This window comes from Lepisma saccharinum, chromosome 9 (genome assembly GCF_977018435.1).
Source record: "Lepisma saccharinum chromosome 9, izLepSacc3.1, whole genome shotgun sequence".
Taxonomy (NCBI): domain Eukaryota; kingdom Metazoa; phylum Arthropoda; class Insecta; order Zygentoma; family Lepismatidae; genus Lepisma; species Lepisma saccharinum.
In genome coordinates, this window is record NC_139237.1 from 68306630 (window position 1) to 68329200 (window position 22571).

At 36.4% G+C, this 22571-nt stretch overlaps 1 protein-coding gene across 1 annotated transcript; it reads left to right on the plus strand.

The window, feature by feature from the left end:
• Positions 1-3310: 3310 nt before the first annotated feature.
• On the plus strand, positions 3311-22337 carry LOC145992709 (peroxisomal membrane protein 2). The gene is made up of 6 exons (XM_083129094.1): positions 3311-3502; positions 8991-9098; positions 10570-10665; positions 20065-20227; positions 20839-20958; positions 21778-22337. The coding sequence occupies exons 2-6, from the start codon at positions 9001-9003 to the stop codon at positions 21874-21876; spliced, it is 576 nt and encodes a 191-aa protein (XP_082985220.1). The 5' UTR covers positions 3311-3502; positions 8991-9000; the 3' UTR covers positions 21877-22337.
• Positions 22338-22571: the final 234 nt, after the last annotated feature.

The following is a 22571-nucleotide window of genomic DNA, read 5'->3' on the forward strand; positions in this document are numbered from 1 at the left end:
AAGATTTTCCGCCGGAGGATCTGTCTATTTGATGATCTATGCTCATGTGGATGTTGCTCAATGTGATTGGATCCAGACTGGGGTTGCGCATTTCGTCCAATTGGGGGTGATGGCGTATTCTCCTCGTCTTCGGATAAACTGTCAAGTGATGAAGATTCATAAAATAGCTCTTTAGGTGGTTTTGGAGTTTCTCGTGTCCGCGTATTACTTCTACGTGAGTGCAGCCCATCTTTGCTCACACTCGTGTGATTTTTCTGTTTTCGCATTGAGGGTTGCGAGGATGTAACTATTTTAGGAGTTATTGACTCTCTAGTTGTCACAGATATTAATGGACGTGCCATTGTTCTTTGGATGACCTCAGCGTGAGAGGGGAGCGGTGGAAATTGTTTAGCAGTTAATGGAGGTGCAAAAATGTCTCTTCTGGTTAGAGGTGGTTTATATGTCCCCAATATTTTTGCCTTAGCTTCAAAATAAGATAAGTTTTCCTCCGCCATCCGCGTCTGTATTTGCTGTTCTATTTGTCGTTGAGGGCAATCTGGGGATGTAGCTCTATGATTACCTCGACATATGACACAAATAGGAACTTCTGTGCAGGAATCTCCATGTTTTTCTTTTCCACAGTTGATGCAGATTGCTTTTGAACGGCAGTTCTTACTTTGGTGTGCATAACGGAAACAGTTTTGACATTGTAAGACAGACCTCGTTCTAGGCCGGACCTCGAAAATTTCGCTGTTTACTAGTATTCTTTCTGGTAAGACATTACCCTGAAAGGTTAGGCAAATTAATTTTGTGTCTCTCAGATCGAAAGAACCCGTATTATTCCATATTTTCTTCTGCATACGCCTCGCACTGATGACTGGGATCGCCGATTGCACTCCATCCATAATGTCTTGTACACTGATATCTATGCCAACTCCGAAAATACGACCGTCTCGCTGTACAAGAGCTTGAGGAATTCTAGCTCGAACCTGTAAATCCTTATGATACATTTCGTTTTGTGTGAAAGCATTTGCAGCTTTTGCATTTGGAAAAGTCACACGGACTCTATTTTTACCACACTGTTCGATCAATTCTATGTCTAGTCCTGCCTTTCGAAATTTATTCCCTAAACTGCCACCGGACAGTTTTCCTATATTTTTCCTGTTCCCTCTAACAGTACTATATATGGACCTGATTGTGCATTGTCATATGTGTACTGTCGTGATGGAGAATTTTCATTCTCGTTCGATCGGATGATTTTATCTGGTTGGGCAGATGATTCTGAATCCGCCGATCTCTTTTGTGCACGATGTTTTTCTTCCACCCCTTTCATGATAGCATCCTCGTCATTCACTCTTGATATGTTAGTCTGTAGAAAGACGGGATTTTCACCACCGCTTAATGCTAATAGGGTATCAGCAGCACATAGGGTTGCTTCTTCCCCCCATTACATTAATTAATAGATTTCAGGTGAGTCAGTTTATCGTTACCACTACTATACTCTTATTTACACAAATACACACACTAAGTTAATAACTCCAAATTAATTTTCACTTCGAATACCTCACAAGAGGTATTTTATAGTCAAACACGTAATAACTACGAAATAAAAACCGGATAACACAATCACGATCCGAAAAACCTCGTAGCCGAACACAAGCTCAACGCCATTTTTCAGAGGCCCCACATTTTCATGTTACCTCGTGTGCGACATATAACAGCTTTAAAAGGGCAGTAACAAAAGTACTTCTACATGAGCAAGGACAAATCATCAGTACACATGACTAAATTCAGCATGCTTACGTTGAAATCAAATCAAAACAAAAAATGAGCAGATTCGAACCCAAGATGAACATTTTGATGTGTGTGAATGATAAAAATTGTTTCTGAAATATTTAGAAGTGAAAATGTAATGGAATTCGCAGGGGCGGCGCGTGCCTTTTCAGTCAGGCAGGGCACATTTTTCTTTTGGGTGGGGAGGGGGGGGCAGTTTACCTCTATATTCCTCTTTAAGGTTTTTGAGGGGAGTTTCTTGATATGGAGTAAGTAAATTGTTCGAACAATTTGGAATAAAATTAACATTCTGATCAAGATATCTCTCCAAAGAGCATTAAATACTCACTACGTAGGAATACGAAAAATCAGCAACGTATGGAACAAATTACATAAATAAAAAAAACTCGAATACTGAAGTCGGAACCCTATACGCTTGCTGTAACTAAACTTTGGGTAGATACTGGAATGATTAGAAAAATGTTACACTGCAGTTTCTCTTCCATTGTCAATGAATTGAAAGGCGTAGATATTAAAGTTTCTACATGATTCAATGTCATATTCACCAAGTATCCACTAATATCAATGACTAACTAGGAAGATGATGCAGCGTTAAGTTCAGTTACAACACTTTACATTGGCCATGTACCCCCAAAAAGTTCGTTTATACTTACGAAGATATTCTGCATGTCAAGTTGCTGGAACACAGACACAATTACACAAATAAATAAACACGTACAGTAACTATAAAATCGCGAAAAACTAATTATTTCATAAGCAACCAATACTCACAGACGGAACGCAACGCAAACTCACACACTAACTCAAATCCAAATCCGTATTACAATGGGAAGAAAAGGAGGATCTTTTTAAAAATACGAGGGACTAGTTTGTGCAATAAAAAGTGTTGTCAACTTTTCAGGTCGCCGGAACAAGCGCGAAGAAAAGCATTCGAGGGATTTTTTTCTATCTTATTGCTGCAGGCTGGAAGAACGAATGAACTGCCTGCCAAGCGTTGGAAACACTGAACAGGCAAACATGAATGGGCAGGGCACCTCGTTCACTGCCCAGAGACGGCTACGAATTTTGCGCTTTTCCATTGTGAGGGGACTGTCCCTTGCGTATGCTGTAAATGTTTGGATCAGTCAGTGACGTCACGTCTCCTGGGCAGAGCCGAGATTTTACTCTCTCCAACAGGACGTAGAAATATATTAACCTCGCACAGGGTGCATACCCTGTAAGTCTGGTTGCAGCAACGTAGGGGTTGAGGGAAAAAACAAAAAAAATATTTACGCGTATATACCGATGGTCTCTTCAGATGAACTTTTTATGTTAAAATTGTTGTGGGGCAGTGCCCTAGTTGCCCTTTATGTAGCATCGCCACTGGGAATTCGTATGTTATAGTAGTAATTGTATTTTGTCTGTTTTATTGTAGTAGATTTTGCGGGTTAAGTGTTAGAGCAGCCACAAGCTGAACTTCGCCCATGAATAAAGAAATTCTAGAAATTCTAAAAGACAGCATAAGATTTATTTTTAAGAGATGCAGAACTGTCTGGCTGATAGTAGCGGGGAGCGAATGACTAGTTATTTACTTACGAGTTGTGTTTACTGTTGATAATTTATACAACACAGTTTTTCATTTTCTGTAAAACTAGAAAATATTGCTCTCTTCGGATCTGGGTTTGGAACTATGTGTTGAAAGTTTATATTAGTTTCCACAACGGCTACAAATCGTTTGCAACGCATTCAGGTATATTAAAGCTGTGGAATTCAGTTTATCGCCGACAACATTGAATTGATGAATCAATTTTAATTTCATAAATAATAATTTCTTTTTAATGCTAGTACGTAAACACATCATTAACTTTAGGTGTTGCATAACTATTGTCATACATGATGGCCGTTCCGTTTGCAGGATTATTTTGGACAGTTACATGATCTTTTAAAGTTTTTGAAAACGAACTTCCGAGAAAATTGGTCCAGTAGAACTTTGTAAATTACAGCTTTTTGAAGTTTTTTCATATTATGACGTGTATATTCATGCAAGAAATGAATTGCAACTAACTTAACCGTAACCCATTATAAAGTATCATTAAAATTTCAGTAACCACCAAACGTCTCTAATTCCCTTATTTTCATATTTTTCACATTAATACTTACGTATTCTGCATTCCTAAGGATTTTTCAAGGTGGCGTTTCGTTTTTTCGACGCAAATAATGTCAATTTTAGAAATATCGAGTATTTTTATATTGTTCGCTTTCGCTTGCGTTACATGCGATATGACGGAGAAATCTTGACTAGCGTTGTCCATGATCAGTGGTTATGCAGTGTTGCAACTTTCTTCATAGAAAAATACCTACTTCGGTGTTACTGATTTTGTATTTCTTTCCAGATTCGAAAAACACACGAACCATGCACGGATAGCCCCACGAACCATTCATAAATAGCCCCACGAAACATGCACGGGAAGGTTAGGTTAGGTTCTGTTAGGTTAGGTAAACATAGTTAAATTTGTTTTTAAAATTACAAAAATATTTTTTTTCGGGTTCGAAAACCCCACGAACCATTCATAAATAGCCCCACGAACCATTCATGGATAGCCCCACGAACCATTCACAGATAGCCCCACGAACCATTCATAAATAGCCCCACGAACCATTCACGGATAGCCCCACGAACCATTTACGGATAGCCCCACGAACCATTCATAAATAGCCCCACGAACCATTCACGGATAGCCCCACAAACCATTCATGAATAGCCCCACGAACCATGCACGGCAAGGTTAGGTTAGGTAGGGTCACGTAGGTTACAATAGTTAAATTTGTTTTTAAAATTAGAAAAATATTTTTTCGGGTTCGAAAACCCCACGAACCATTCACGGATAACCCCACGAACCATTCATAAATAGCCCCACGAACCATTCACAGATAGCCCCATGAACCATTCATAAATAGCCCCACGAACCATTCCAATTCCTTCAAAATTCCATGGTGAATTACAAATTGTACAGGATCTTCAAAGCCGTGCAATTTCACCGTGCATCCTGTGCACGTCATGTTGTCGCAAGTTCGTAATGACAAATGATGAACAGTAACACACATTTATTTACGTTCTACAACTGTTACACAGTTACATATTTGGAAACACTGACTGGTTGTGACATCATGAAACGCTCGCAAATATTTGGTTCACGTAGTAGACGGACAGCAAGGGAACAGCTTTCGTGCATCGGAGTGAAATTATTGTTGATATGTCTAAAATTGAGATTATTTGCATGGAAAAACCGAAATGCCAGCTTCAAGAATCCTTAGGAAAGCAGAATACATAAGTATCAATGTGAAAAATAAGGGAATTAGAGACGTTTGGTGGTTACTGAAATTTTACCAAAGTATCTGCTAACAACAAACGTAATTGACCTAACCTACTCGGGGAAAGCAATAGTAGCAGAAAATTTTTTTACAAGAAAAATAAATTTGTGCACAGTCTAACATACTTGAAGATGTCCTGTAAATTATAGCACTAGAGTATCTTCGGTATAATTTAACAATACAGGGAATTTATCCAATTTGTTTGAAATTTGGGATACTTACTAATTTGGGCCTCGTAATCACGAATCTGCACTTAAAATTTGGCGCTTATTTGCCGGCAGGTGAATCCGGCCAATTTTTAACATGCCTTTAACAGGGACTATAGAGAAAGCCTGGGAGCCGGAGCCACATTAGCGGTTGGGAGCGGTAGGTCAATTACCCCAGGTACGGAGCCCGGAATCGGTGGAAAATTTGGAAATCGAGGGTGTAGAAATAAGAACTTAATTTAGATTATTTTGCTATTTCCACGTGTGAGCGCCAAATTTTAACTGCAGATTCGTGATTAGGGGGCCAAAATTAGTGAGTATGCAGAATTTCAAACAAAATGGAGAAATTCCCGGTATTGTAAAATCGCTCCGTATCTTCTAGTAATAGTCACTTGCTGCAAAGTACATAGGCTGAAAGTACTATTTATTATATTGAAACAGTCACTACTATACTTTGGATCAGTAGATACATTTTTTTCTGAATTTTGCTTTCAGTTTGTATTTTACTTTGAAATTTTGCAAGGCCAATAATATGTACACAAAATGGATATCTAATAGTCATTGCAAAATTTATTACTTGGCCCATCTCCGCAAAACAGCTCTCACTCGTTTTTTCTTCATATTTAACATTCCTACTTACCTATTCTGCATTGCGAAACTTTGTTTAAGGTGGCATTTTGTTCTTTTCACGAAAATAATTTCAATTTTTCACGTTAACAGTAATTATTGTTCTTCCTTTTTTCGCTTCCGTAACACACAATATGGCTGGCACAGCTTGAGTCGCATCATGGATCATGTGGGTATGCAGTGTTTCCAACCTTCATAACCGAAAAATACCTGAATAGCCCCACAAACCATTGACGGATAGCCCCAAAAACCATTCACGGATAGCCCCAAAAACCATTTCCGACAAGGTTCGGTTAGGTTAGGCAAGCATAGTTAAAATTTTGTTTGTAAAAGAATGCGATGCAGCTTTAAAAAAAAATTGACCTTCACTTCTTGCAAAACAACGGTGTGGTTGGATACACTGACAGTGGGCTTACGTCATGAAATGTATGGAGCAATGGCAATTGTGCATCGGAGATATATTTCTCTTCAAAAATACATGAATTCCCAGTCGAATAGATTCAAGGAAAATACCTTCACAAACGTTGAAAATGCCACAGAAACTCATTTCTGTAAGTAGTTTTGCGGAGATGGAACTGTTACCAGTACAATGCAATGGGAAAATTGTTTTGCACCAAAGATTCTGTAAGTATTCATCATACCTCATATGCATATGCTTACAGGCATCTTGTGAATGTGTAGAACAGGCATACCACCAATGCATAAGTGATGCTATTGTGATACTGAACTGTTTTATCTTGTTTTCTTTAACACTATTTAGTGTAATCCACTTTAATATTGCTTCTGCTGTGTTGGAAATTTCCTTAAATAAATGAGTAATGAATAGACCATCCAACGGTTGAAACTGGTTCCTGATAACTTGTCACAACTGCTACATCTGCAACGATATTTATTTTTATCTGTTTAAAAGTGAATAGCCTTTTTGATTACTTATTGCATATTTTGTGCAGAACTATTTTCCCATTCAGCATGTTCACACACATTGTTAGGTATATGTATAATGATGTTTCACACACACAGTTAAGAATATAATAGGTATATAATGCAAGATTCTTCAGATTGGTGAGTATAGTCAAACCCAGATATTTCTGCCGCGATCGACACAGTAGGATGGGAGAACCAGTGTTGCTAATCTGCTCGATAGAAAAATCACTACAGTGCGTCGAGGGTCAGCTGTTCCTAGAAGAAGGAAATTAGAGAACTCAGCTCTAACGTTAAGTTTTAAACACCATGCATTATAACCAGGGCTGGGATTTATATGTGCTAACAAGTGGCTTTATATGTACATACATATGGACTAAAACCGCTAAATGTGGACTAATCCTTGTGTAAAATTACCCAAAATGATGTAAAGAGGACTTCTTCATAGTGATTTCAAATAAAATTAAACAATTTTTTATTTTTCCATTGCGTTACTGAACCTGGTGGCATTTTAACTGTTCACTCCCAATAAGCCCGTCCACACTGGTACTGGAACTGCAACGACATGTGATGCGCGACTGACACTACCACTGGTTTGAGAACTAGTAACACTGTTCTACACATGTTTTGTTACAGAAATGAGAGTACCCAATCTTTACTAATATGAGGGTGGTGATTACGGAAGTGTTTAAAGTGGAGGGAACAGAGTTATGCTTTCCCCCAGTTAAGAGAATTATCATAAGGCATCACTAGCATTAAGTTAATTTGCATCTGTCTTTCACGGCATCTCTCATCTATGTTTTCATGCTTTAATTCCAAAATTTGAATTGTATTAATTCTTCCCAAGTGCTCCCTGCCCTCCTTTTGCGGGCACTCTTAATATATTTATTAAGTTATGCCCACATTGATTATGATTAATTGTTATGTAACATGAATTATGCTATCTTGAAAATAAGAGCCAACGCATTGCTTATGGGTAACATGAATTATGCCGTAACTCAAATTAAGAGCCAATCTTAGAAAATGAAATTCGTGTTCAGGAGGTCAATTTCAGTAAGAAAGATCTACTTTCCTTTTTGTAACAGAAAAAAGTGAAAATTTGTAGAACAGTGTAACTTGCGAACGTGTTAAACAGCAACAATTGGACCACAAACACTCCTCCTTAAACAGTATTATTGCCTCTCTGTGATGGCCGACAGTCGGCTGCCTTTGTTGTACATTTACAAACGATGCCGGCTTCCGCAACAAGAATATGAAGTACATATATTGCCACCAGACGATAAGCCGCGCAGCTTTTTCTTTTGTTATGAACTTGTCACCCATCAAAACATGCCAATTTTAACACACACACAAAAAAGAAAAACCAACATGCATCGCATTAAGCAGCAAAAATAACAGCTTCCATCATACAATTCCTACAAGAACACGTGCCAGTGCCGGAGACGAAGGTTGAAATGCTCATGCATCCACATAATTTATTTCTTTTGAGCAATTCTAAAGTGATGAAATATGAACAATAATACAGAAGGCATTATGGAATTTAACGTTCACTTACGTACACGGAATACACACACACAATGTTAAACCAGTCAAATACTTAAAATAAAAGTATGGTGTTTACAATCCAACAAAACTCACCGTCATTTTGCCTTTCTCCTTCCGTAACAGAAATAGTGCTTCATATTTACATTTGGCAACACTAGTCACTAGCTAGCCAATGAACATGCACTGCATAAAAGAAGCAACCACTACGCCATGCTATATTGCCACATTACCATCCCTGCCGAATGGTGTGAACCGCAAGCTGGGCCGCTATTAAATTGTTTTCAATGATGTTTGCGCGAGTGTGTCGAGGAATGGAATGACAATATGGCAACAATGGCGAAGGTTAACGAGCACGGTAGAACACGTGATGCTAAGAGAGAGGGAGACGAAATGAAAATTGGTACCTGCGCAACGGCAAAGATATGTGTGTTGCACTCTACCAGTATGTAATGCACATGTGTGTGTGTGTGTGGACATGCATGCATGTCACTACAAAATACATGCATATATTACCCTACGAATCTGTCTAAATAAACATAATTTAGTTATTTTATGTCTATATTTCAGAATAGTCACCATGGCATTGTCAAAGCCAGCTAATTGGATTTTTGAACTATTAGGATCATATTTACAGCAACTTTATGTTAGTCCTTTAAGAACAAAATCTTTAACAAGGTAAGTCTTGTTGTTCTATTTATTTTGATATGTATCAATAATATAATATAATAATTTACTAGGCTGATACAAAAATAGCCAACTTTAAGTTTACAGCGTACAGGGTAAATTCAGGTATGTCGTTAGTGGGGTGACATTCACTATCTGTCAATCAGTTGCTTCCACATCTGAAAAATGCAACAAGAGCAGTAGATTGATTGTAGAAGTGAAGCAAGAAATATTAGGGTTGGAATATTGGTAGGTATTTACCACATTTTATTTAGCTGCCCAAAAGTGGGAGTGTATTATAAATTGTACGTTAGAAGCTGAATTTAATACTTCAGTTACTTGTGGTCAGTCTAGAAGAGGGATATTTTGGTGTTCCAATAAGAAAAACTTGAGCTGGTCTCTAGTACAGAGTTTCTATAAAAGAACTCCAGGATTTAAAAGAATCATAAATTAAATAAGCAAGATTGAAGCATACTGTTTTTCATGCATGTTTAGGAACTCATAAATGTATATTTATGTATGAATGTGCCATAAGTTAGCACTCCTTAAGTGGTCTTGCTCATGCAATGTTAGACTTGTGATTTCTTAATAGGTAGATTGAAAGAGGACTTCCAATTCCATGGCCACCTCAAAGCCCTGGCATTACATCCCTTGATTTTTACATGTGGAGATCTGTTAATTGACGTATGCTGAGATTTGTGATCTTTATCATTTGTAAGAAAGGATAATTAGCCTACAGTGATAGTGACTTTCAACTGACTTGTGGGTGCACATGTGGGTTGATTGAATTGGTGTTTTTAAGTTCACTTTTTATGCACAGTAAGGCTAATCAGGATTGGACCTACAGTTTAAAGTGGGCTCTGAACCACTTTGTGCCTCCACTGCATATCAAACCTGGGACCCCTTGATTACAAGACTACGACACTACCACTGCATCATCGGGGAGGCCACGCATGGGGATTGAGATAGAGTATTGTTTGAATGTATGCAGAGCTACGAAGGGCACATTGAAATTTATTGAATGCTTAAAAAAACATTCTCGATGTAAGCTCTTTCATGTTCTCTATAAATAGAAGTTGACTTTGATATTTCTCATGCATTAAATTTCATGTGAAAGTCCGGAGTTCTTTTGTAGACATCTCGTATGTCTGTGGGAAACTTAATTGATGGTGATGATTCTGATTGAATTGATCCATGTAAAGTGTTGAGTATTTTCAAAAATCTAATTTGTTGTGTGTTGTATTGGAAACTAACCAGATACTAGTTAGCTTTTCAAGTTCTTGCATAACTTTTAAACCATTAACCTTACATGTAATAATAAAATAAGAAACTTAAAAAATAAAATGAAGCAAGGAATTTGAAATAACTACTGTAATTGAAAATGTAGCTGAAATTTGTGCTCTATCAAGACTTGAATCCGTGCCCTAAAAATGTTTCCACATCACAAGTTTTTACAATGTAAATTCATTCTTTCCTATTCCAGTTGTGTCTTAGCTGCTCTAGGAAATTTGTCATCTCAGTGTTTAAGTGGGAAGAAATCAATTGATCAAGATGGCTTGATAGCATTTGCTGTGTTTGGGTAAGTTTCTTTAATTATATACGTACCGTAAATATATATCTGTGTGTGTGTTGAAGGGGGGGGGGGGTGGAAAAATGGATGGTGGGTGGCACAAGTTAAAAATTAATCACTAATGTTATTAAAACTGGTGTGGTGTATTTATGATCACATGTTTGTACATATTTATCTGTATTTCTGCCGGTTGTATTGATACAGGAGCAGACCACTTTCATTGTCTTCTTTGACTTTACTTTATCCCTGAATTATTTCCATTTATGCTACTGCAGACTACGTGTACTACTATGTATGTGACTGTAGTTACGAGGAAGCTTGTTCCGTGGATAACTCCTAATGTCAAGTTATTAATGCGTATTCAAGAACAACGAACAACGCTGCCGATTGGAACCACTACAAAGAACTCCGAAATTTTACAACTACTATTACCCGACAGGAAAAGAAGTCATATTTCTATTTTAAATTTGGCGCTATTCAATTAAATAAGAAGGAAACATGGCATGAACTAAAACAGTGGGGCGTGCTGGATAATAAAAATGTCAATGCAAACTTATCCTCACTTGTGAACGTAGCACACGACTTCGATGCTCTTAATAATCATTTTGGGCAAATTAGCAATCTATCTAGTATTCCCACTCAAATAAAAATACAACAAATTGAGTACTTTGAAAGCCGTAGCTTTACCGATGAAAATAAATTATTTTGTTTTAACACAGTAACCGAAATTGATGTACACAAAGCAGTGCATAACATTAAATCAAACAGTGTTGGAGCAGACGGCATAAACACTAAGATGTTAAAGATTGCACTACCTTATATACTGACTCCATTAAATCATATAATCAATTATTCTTTGTCTAAAGACGTGTTTCCAGAAACATGGAAAGAAGCACGAGTCTTGCCTCTTAAAAAGAAAAAAGAGATCAGTTCTTTCAATGACGTTAAGTCCCATAACCCTATTGCCAGTACTCTCTAAAGTACTAGAAAAAATTGTATTTTCGCAACTAATATGCTATGTTGATGCGAACAACTTGTTACCTACAGTTCAGTCTGGGTTCCGTGAACGGCATAGCACAGCAACAGCAACAGCTTTAACAATAGTTACAGATGATATTCTTTGCGAAATTGACAACCGTTGTTCTACACTTCTCGTATTACTGGATTTTAGTAAAGCTTTCAACACAGTCCACCACGATTTGTTAATATCTAAACTCAAATACTATAAATTTGACTTTGTAGCAGTAAGGTGGTTTGAATCCTATTTACTTAATACGAGGGTCACTATTTATATTTTGAGCCTAACAATGAAAAAACAGGAATTTGGCATTGAAAACTGCTTTATTGTTTTTCGAAGTACTTTCCTTTATGGTCAATACACTTTTGCATTCGTTCGAACCATTTGTCAAAGCAGTTTTTCGAATCTTCTTGAGACACCTCCATAATTTGGTTTTTGAACACATCAACGGCATCTTCCGCCGACGAAAATCATTGTCCACGCAATTTATTCTTGACATTCGGGAACAAGAAGAAGTCATTGGGTGCCAAATCAGGACTGTACGGCAGATGACCCATCAATTCGATTTTTTGAGTGTTCATAAAGTCGGTTGTTAGACGAGATGTGTGACAGCTGGCATTGTCTTGATGAAGAATGATCCGATGGCGTTTGTTTGTTTTCCGTATTTGACCGAAGACCTCTGGCAAACAAATTGTTGTGTACCATTCAGAGTTGACCGTTCTACGTTCCTCTAAAGGCACAGTTGCCACATGACCAGTTTTCCCAAAAAAAACAGGCGACCATTTGTTTCGATGTGCTTCGAGCGCGAACAACTTTTGTTGGATTGGGTTCATCTTGAAACACCCATACAGTCGACTGCTGTTTACGTTCCACCTCATATGCATATATCCATGATTCTTCACCTGTTACAATCTTATGTACGTCTTTTGAAGCACCACGATTGTATTTGTTTGCACCAATTGACGCGAGCGTCTTTTTGAGTTTTTGTCAAATTGTGTGGGATCCAACGAGAACATACCTTTCTCACAGCTAAATGATCATGTAATATTTTATATATGCTGGTGGAACTAATGCCTATGGTTGCCTCAATCTCACAGTATGTCACATGATGATCTTGCAGTATTAGGTTTTGCACAGCATCAATGTTTTCGTGAACAACAACTGATTTTGGATGACCTTCGTGAATCTCGTTTGTGAGCGAATGGCGGCCACGATTAAATTCGTTATACCAGCGTTTCACAGTGGCAAAGGATGGGGCTTCATCACCAAATGTGGAAGTAAGTTGATCGATGCACTCTTGTCTTGATAATCCACGTTGAAAATCGTAAAAAATCATCGCACGAAAATGTTCACGAGTTAATTCCATTTTATTGTTGTCGCACAATCTCCAAGGCAACATAAACAACACAAATGAAGCTATTGACAAAACATTTGAAGTACGTATTGGTCAATAATGCCAGACGATTCCGTGCAAACGTCAAAACGCGCCTAACTTCAATCAGTGTTGCCAAGGCTCAAAATATAAATAGTGACCCGTGTAGAAAACAGAGAACATTCCTTCAAAATTCAAACTCGCAGATCTCCGAAACTGTAGTTTTAAAAGCAGGGGTTCCGCAGGGATCCATTTTAGGACCTCTCCTTTTCACCCTCTACACCGCAGACTTAAATAAAGTTATAAAATTTTTCACACCACATTTCTATGCAGATGATACACAACTGTATTTTTCGACTAGACGTACAGCGCTAGAAAGTAGTATTTCCTCACTCAACACCGATTTAAATAATATTTACACATGGTGTACATCAAATGGACTTAAGATAAACCCTGAAAAGTAACTTTATATGCTAATTGGAACGAAACAATCGCAAAAAAATTCTATTGTTGAGCCAATTGAACTTAAAATTAATAATGAAACCATTTCATGTAAAAATTCAGCAAAAAATCTTGGCTTGATTGTTAACGATGCATTGGACTGGATGGATCACATCAATGCACAATGTAAAAAAGCATATTTTATTTTGAGAAACCTCTACCTTTTCCAAGATCAACTACCTGCAGAATGTAAACTTAGACTAGTTCATTCTTTAATTTTCCCACTATTTGATTACTGTGACACTGTGTATGGGTTCAAACGTGCGAGAAAACTCAGCAGAAAAATTCAAATCGCACAAAATGCATACATCAGATATACTTTTGGCCTGGATAAATGCGATCACATCCTTCCCATCTTAAACAGATATAATATTTTAACACTGGCCAACAGGAGGCTACTGCACTATCTTTCATTCATGAAACCTGCGTACTTATTTGAAAAATTATGTAATCGCAACACAATTCACAGACACAGGACACGTCGTCACAACGAACTTGACATTCCTCACCATTCGACTACGCTATATACCTCATCCTTTTCTATATCTGCCCCGAAAGCATGGAATGCACTACCAACAATTGTTAAATCCAGAAAACTCAGTAAGAGTTTCAAAATTGAATTGAAAGAAATGCTTTTACAGGAACAGCAGCAGAACAGTAGCACATACTAGAACTGGCACTCAACAAACGACAAAACACTCATATTCTACAACTGTAACTATTGCAATTTTATTAATATCTTCAAATTATTATTGTTATTATTTACTTAAATGCAACCTTATGTTAACATTCACATTTATATATTTTTTTAAAAATATTTTCTTGTTCTTTCACATTTATATTATCTTATGACTAATATTACTGAAATGAGAATATTCGTAATTGTAGGTAATATGATTTTTTTAAAATTCTCTTTAGTGTAATCAAGCTTTCCATCTGTACTCATATATTATCATATATTATATATAATTATATTTTCTTATGTAGCTCATGACAACGGTTAGGTGGCAGAGCAGCCTACGGCTGAACCTTGCCCGCTAAATAAAGGAATTATTATTATTATTATTATTATTATTATTATAACTACAGGAGCACCCTTATTATCGTGTTGTTGTTAGTTGCCCACTGAATTTTTGTTGAATCAATAATGTGCTTCCATCTTTATTATATTGTAGATAATAAATGTATGGTATGAATGCACAATATAGAGAATGTCTCCAATTCCTTTCCTACTTCTTATACTCACTAAACATGCAGTCCTGGTAACGTATCTGAGTTAAGATTTGGGGTCACATGTAAAAATTGTAAACTTATGTCTGTCTATATATGTTGCAAAATTACGTTCTTCATTACTGCAATCATTCTCCATACATGAACATAACAACCATGTTTGATGATATGAACAAGTGACATTCGTCATTCGTTGGGCTGTCTACAGCATTGCCACACCGTTCCTTCGTTACTTGCAGAGCATTAGTTGAGAACCACGAGGTAGAAGAGCATGTGGAATGTGGACTTTGATTAGAGGTAGGTTTGGCAACAGTGTTCGAGCGTTCTTCTAGAAAACTGGCATCTTGGGCAGTGAGGAAGCTAGTGCTACAAAACTTATATTTTGTTACAATATGTGCTCATTGGGAAAAGATTTAACTGATATCCCCACAAAACTTTTTCCGGTAAGGTTTGGATAAGAAAGTAGTATCTTGAATTTTGTTAATATTTGGTAGATTAATCAATTTTGCCCTTCTGATCAGTACATTATGAACGGGTAGCTGCACGAACCATGCACGGGTAGCCCCACAAAACATTGACGTATAGCCCCATGAACCATTCACAGATAGCCCCACGAACCATTTCTGGTAAGGTTAGGTTAGGCGAGCTTACACCCGCTTTAGACGAAATCATTTTCCTTAGCATTTTTCTTAACATGTATGCCATGACTAAAATGCTACCGTGTAAAGCGAGAAATCTTATGGCATGTTTCATGGCATTTCTCTATTTCCGTAACATTTTCAGTAACATAACCAATCAGAAGCAACCTCTAGATCAGGAGCGCAGTTGTATATGCGGCCGCGTGAGATGTAAACAATGTATCACTTCACATTTTTAGAACACAATAATTATTCAACCGAGAGGAATTACGCTTCGTATTAAATGGTCTTAGGTAGAGAAGCATGGCACTGATTAAGTACATACTTTACAGCGTTTACCGTGCAAGTATGGAATAATATTTTAGTTTTTTCCAATTGTAAACACCGCACACTTGCCATATATGGCGTAACTCGAAGTGCCTTTCATGCTGTAAATGTTATGCGTTGTAATCGCAAAAGCTAGCTGAGAAGTTACATGAAATGCTTGCATGTAAAGTACTACCTGTTATGAAATTTTTGGAAGGTTTTACATATCATTTATGCTAGCAAAAATGCTAAAGGAAATGCTTTCGTCTAAAGCCGGCCTAAGTTAAAATTTTGTTCGTAAAACAAAGCGATACAGCTTTTAAAAAAAAAAAAAAAAATTCTGAACTTACATCAGCTTTTTTCACGATTTCCAGATTCGTGATTAGAAGGCCAAATTTAGTTAGTATACCAAATATGTATTAACGAAATTGGAGATAATCTCTATATTCTGCATTCGCTCCGAATTTGTTATATTTTTATCATAAAATGTGCTTGGGAGCTAGGAAGTATTATGGTGTCTTTTACATTGAAAAACAAGTGAACTCTTCACCAGAATTCTTTCAGCTCTCTGAATGCTGTGGGAAAGAGAAAATAATTTCTTGGCTGCATCTTATTTGCCACTACTAAATTTTCCCATCCCTGTCTTCATTTCTTTACATCATTACAAATCCAGATTTTGGAGAGAGGGTTTCAGCCCCAGGCCTCCTTCTGCAAAGAGGAGTTCACTAGGGAAAGATTGTTTGGTAAAATTATAAATAATGTAACTAACTAGCTCAATCGGTAGGATGTCTGACTACCATGCAAGAGACCCAGGTTTGAACCCCAGCAGGGAAGAATTGGGATTTTTTCCACCTGTTCAAGCGGCTCCGGTGCCCACCCAGTGTTGCATAAAGTGGGTACCTGGGGGGTAAAGGCACCCAGGAGTATGGTGCTGATCACATCACCCCAACTTCGGCCGTGATCAAGAAAGTGTGGGGCCCCCTATACGCCTTCATGCCATGGTGCAAAGCACAGGGGAGCACTTTACTTTTACTTTTAAATGTAAATAACTGAAATTTTGTGTAGGAGGCTTCACAAGGCTGTCAGACTCTGTGAGTGTTCTGTAATACAGCTAATACATGAATTCGCAGCAGTGTGTGAAAAACCAACTAATGTCATCTCTTGGTGTTTAGTTTAATGAAGAAACAATTGAGTGTCTTCAGGAAATCGAGCTCAGACAGCCAGCTTCTGAGAAAAGTCGCCGTTCGCAACGTTGTTTCATTTCATGTGTAATTTACAGTTCACTTATATTTACCTGTAATAAATTGACATATGATTATGCGTGTGTTTACTTATCACAATATCATCGGTGAAGAATTCACAACCTCTGAAGCTGCAACAACAGCACAAGTCAATATTTCGTCCCTACATTTTAAATTTTAAATATGTCATTGATATATATATTTTTTAAACTTCAAATGTTAACGTTCACGTTCATGTACAATGTTCAGTAATGTTTTTTTCTGTCTGTGATGTACTGTATAATGTTTATGTGCTTGGCAACATTGACGTTACTATGGTAACTGTAATGGAAGATGTGATATAAAGTTTCAATCAAAACATGATTTGCTACGTTTTCTTTTCTTAAAATATCCAGGTAACTGTAAATTTAGTATGTAATCAGCCCACTGAAGTTTAGCTTCACATTCGCAAATCCTGAAAAATATTCTTCAGTGTAATAACAGTACATATATAATTAATTAATCAATAACGTTAACAGCACAACCTTGGGCCTGAATCCTTAGTTAATTTGCTTGGTTCTAGTTGGAAAACTTCTGTGGGAACTAAAGTTATTTTCACTCTTAGAAAAGCTACAAGGAAAAGAAAAACAAAGAGATGTCAATGATCAATTCAATTTCGGAAAATAGTATCATGAAATGCAGATGTGCCTACAGACCACACGTTCCAGTCATAATAGTCTCCTTCCTTTTATAAGAGCTGCCAACATCAAACATTTTTCTGTAGATATGGTTTTAAAAACGAAGAAAGTTTTTAAAGGGTAGTTAGGTGAATACCAGATAATAAAGGATTAATGATTCTAGATTCAAAGTTTGATTAATAGCATTGACAAAAATATACTTTAATTCCTAATCTCAATAAAAAATACCTACTTCACGTGAATAAAGCATGCATTCCTTAGATAATGGAGTGAACTCGTTACTTATACTCCATCTCCTTACACCAATTGAGTTGTACTGAAACTGTATCTTAAGGAACAGTTAGTTTACTACTTTGCAATTCCACCTATAGTTTGTATTGATTTTGCATCAGTATTATGTGAGAAACTGTATTTTGTTGATTATGTAAGAGGTATTTCAATACTCTGATGTGATTTTTTAATATTTTATAGCAAAACTCTGCTAAATTGATGCTTATAATTGGAATGGAAAACTCCGCCACAAATATTAATCAATATTTTGAACAACTTTTAATTGTTAAAATTTTCAAGCATCGGTATCGGTGAAATTGGTAAGAATATTGTTATTGGTTGAAAGCTGGGTTGTTAAAGGTTCAGGAATCTAAAAAAGATTCTATTGGATTCCTCTGCAGGACCTTAACCTTTTCTCTCTCGCACAATTTAAATTCGGTCCAAGTTGTGTATTGTTTCATTGAAAAAAGGTTCCTGGACTGTATTTTAATTGTTACTGGACCAAATTTAAATTCATCCGGATGAAAGGTTCCTGGATCGTATTTAAATTGATCCTGAAAAAAGTTTCCTGGACCGAATTTAAATTCATCCGGAAAAATGGTTCCTGGATCGTATTTAAATTGATCCTGAAAAAAGTTTCCTGGACCGAATTTAAATTCATCCGGAAAAATGGTTCCTGGATCGTATTTAAATTGATCCTGAAAAAAGTTTCCTGGACCGAATTTAAATTCATCCGGAAAAATGGTTCCTGGATCGTATTTAAATTGATCCTGAAAAAGTTTCCTGGACCGAATTTAAATTCATCCGGAAAAATGGTTCCTGGATCGTATTTAAATTGATCCTGAAAAAAGTTTCCTGGACCGAATTTAAATTCATCCGGAAAAATGGTTCCTGGATCGTATTTAAATTGATCCTGAAAAAAGGTTCCTGGACCGAATTTAAATTCATCCGGAAAAATGGTTCCTGGATCGTATTTAAATTGATCCTGAAAAAAGTTTCCTGGACTGAATTTAAATTCATCCGGAAAAATGGTTCCTGGATCATATTTAAATTGATCCTGAAAAAAGTTTCCTGGACTGAATTTAAATTCATCCGGAAAAATGGTTCCTGGATCGTATTTAAATTGATCCTGAAAAATGTTTCCTGGACCGAATTTAAATTCATCCGGAAAAATGGTTCCTGGATCGTATTTAAATTGATCCTGAAAAAAGTTTCCTGGACTGAATTTAAATTCATCCGGAAAAATGGTTCCTGGATCATATTTAAATTGATCCTGAAAAAAGTTTCCTGGACTGAATTTAAATTCATCTGGAAAAATGGTTCCTGGATTGTATTTAAATTGATCCTGAAAAAAATTCCTGGACCGTATTTAAATTCATCTGGAAAAATGGTTCCTGGACCAATTAAAATACCTTACAGATGAAAACGTCCTTTATGGTCCAGAACCCATGTACACTTGCTGATTTTCTCACCTGGACCGGAATTGAATTTATTTAAAATTCCTGAACCTTTAACAACCCTGGTTGAAATTGGTATTTGCTCGCCCCTACTGTATATATGCCATCATCATATTTGAAAGGCCCATGCTTTAAAATTAAACTCTATTTATTTTATAAAGAAACAGTTCTCAACAATTTACAATGCCGGTATTGCATTCAATTTCAAATATGTCATACCTCCATATGTATACAAACGAAAGAATGAAAACCAAAACAATATGTCAAGAGTTGTTTTGAAGAAATTATGATACCTCATGTTGTGATGGTTCCTTTTGGGTTTAAAGGTTATGTTTGTATCGCTATCATCTATGCACTACTGGAACTAACTTATGAAATGTATCCTTGTGTGTCAGACTACTACGTATGCTGTGTAACCATATGGTCAGATACCCCAGCTTCGATGCACTCAGTCCTAGGTTCTCTAAATTTTTCATGTAGCATCAGGTGAATAATTAGGCAGCTACTTGGAAAGAACTATAAAGCCGGTACAGAACTCTGGTCATTGTAAGGGATTTTCAAATCACTCTCACATTTATTTACTCTATTTTACACAAATTTCAGTACCTACCACTCAAGCTACTATTTGAAGTGATGTTTGAGTTGGTGAACGTTATTTTTATAGCAATTGTTAAATTGTTTTTATTTTTATTTTTCAGGCTTCTGTTTGGGGGATCAATTCCACACTATTTTTATAATGCCTTAGATACCTTTGTACCAGCAGATGCACCTCGTGCGTTTCTTAAGCGATTACTAATCGAGAGGATCCTCTTCACACCCTTGTACCAGGCATTTGCTCTCTACATGCTTGCCAGGTTGGAGGTAAGAATTGTTGTATTAATGTTTATTGATAATGGTTTATTAATACAGCAAATCATAACGTATCTTTTACATAGAACAAATTGACAATTTTTGGGGTGTAAGGGGTGACAATTCCATGTAGTACACCCAAATGTCAAACCCACTTCCACATAGTACATCCTGAATTGCATTTTGCAGACTAACGAGGCTCTGACGTTTGGACCTACAGCCCGTATAATCCTCCATAGGGCTGTGTGTGTGTGTGTTGTCCGGTGTTTTGTTCTTGTGTGTGCTGAGTGCCCCTTTACAGCCTCAACTTTTAACCCAGATAAGAATATTTTAGTCTTCCTACATTACCGTTATTATTTAGTTATGGGTCCTGTAAAGGTCCAATATTTTAAATACAATACTTTTTTTCCTGTTCTAAATATCATAACTTTTACAACTACTTTGTATGAAATTTGTAGAACAGGAACTAATTATTGTAGATAGTTGGGAGCAATTGGATTTGGTCGAACCATACTGACTTGCCAATTGAATTGCTTTTGTTTTTTACGACCTTCATACATACAAACAAACAAAAAATTTAGTCTCATTTTAAGCTGTGCTAATCCACTGTTTTAACTTTCCAGGGTAAAACACACAAACAGGCAGTAGTGAATTTAAGGAAAGTGTTTATGCCAATCTTGCAGATGAATTGGAAGATACTCACGGTAATTCAGTACATCAATGTGAATTATGTCCCATCTTTGGTAAGTAAAAATTGCAGTAATTACAGTTACCTTTACCCCTCCCTGTAGCTTACTTTGAAATATAAAAACTTGTAATGTTGAAATATGATTTTCTATATCTATTCTCTTTGAAACTTTAATACAGGGTGTGGCATAGAAATGGGTCTTTTTGTTTTTGTTGGGGGAGTTTCTGTAATTGGTGTTGGTAATACTTATTGATTGCCATTTGCATCAGTAATGTACGCCATTTACAGACATGAATTGCTGGAGCGCAGCTCAACATCCTGTAGCTGTGAGGGCATTTTATAAAAATGGTGACTCTATTGCCTTTCCGAGATAAGAAAATCGACGTTATTTTAATCTTGGGAGACCTAATCTTATTCCATCAGCCAATGAAATCAGGAGTGGGTGAAGAACTTTGAAGCTACGGGGAGTTTCATATGTTCTGACGTGTCATGGCCAATTTTCATCACAGGTTGTCCGAGTGTCAACGACGAGATTGTGGCCACCTGTAGGACAAAATTTTCAAAATATAAACGTGACTGTGCATATTTCGCAAATGGCAATGTTTAAGGATGTTGTTGATGTGTTTGTATTTTTTTAAAAAATAAAACAGTATTAGCTCCATTGCATTTAAAAAGCCCATTTTTTATGCCACAGCATTTACATAATTTGAAATAGAAGTTCATACAGGTCATGAAGTGTAAAACTTCTGTGTGGCGACTATTTCCTGTTTCCTTGATATTTATTGTTTACTAACTTTTCATGTCATCACATACTTGCACATACCTGTCTTTTTGTGTGTTTATTTACTCATGTTTGTTTAATCTTATTTTTCAGCTCAGAGTTCTTGTTGATAATCTAATCAAGTTCTTGTGGTCCATATATGTTGCAACAAAGAGGCAAACACCAAGCACCAGAAGAACACCTCGACAGTAGTTCGTTTTTTATACAATGCTCATTGGGAAGACTGTACCTACGTAAATGCATAAAAATATGTATTGACAAAGTAAATCTGCATGTGGGTTTGTACGAGTTTAAATGGAAATTACTTTTATACACACCTTGCGTTTATGGGTTGTTTACAAACAATACAGTGCTTTTTTAGTAGCAACCTTAAAAGGAATAGTAATTTGTTATTTTTAGCCATAACGGGACCAAAATGATTCTTGTTTTTTTATAATATTTTTCTCCTTCTGAAATTATAGATATAATTGGTTTTGAATGTCTTATGAGGGTAATATGTGGATTAATATTTTGTACTTTTTAAACTTATATTGAATTAAATGAAAGATTTATGTTTCTTATTACATCATGCATCAAGGGTCTTTTTGTTGATTTAATGTAACAGATAGGTTTATTTTTTTGTGTGTTGTTGTTGTATGGAATAAAAGGATTATATTGTTTTTAAAAATTTTCTTATATCTAAAACTTATTTCAATGTTACTAAATATATATCACAGGGGTGTTGCACTAAAATAGTGCTATTTATAGAAATATATGATCAATAAAATTATCAGCAATAGTGATAGTGTAAGTCCACTTTTTATGCACTGACAGGCTAATTGGGACTGAACCTACAGTTTAAAGTGGCATCCGAAACATAATATGTCTCCACCCAGCATCACTTGATT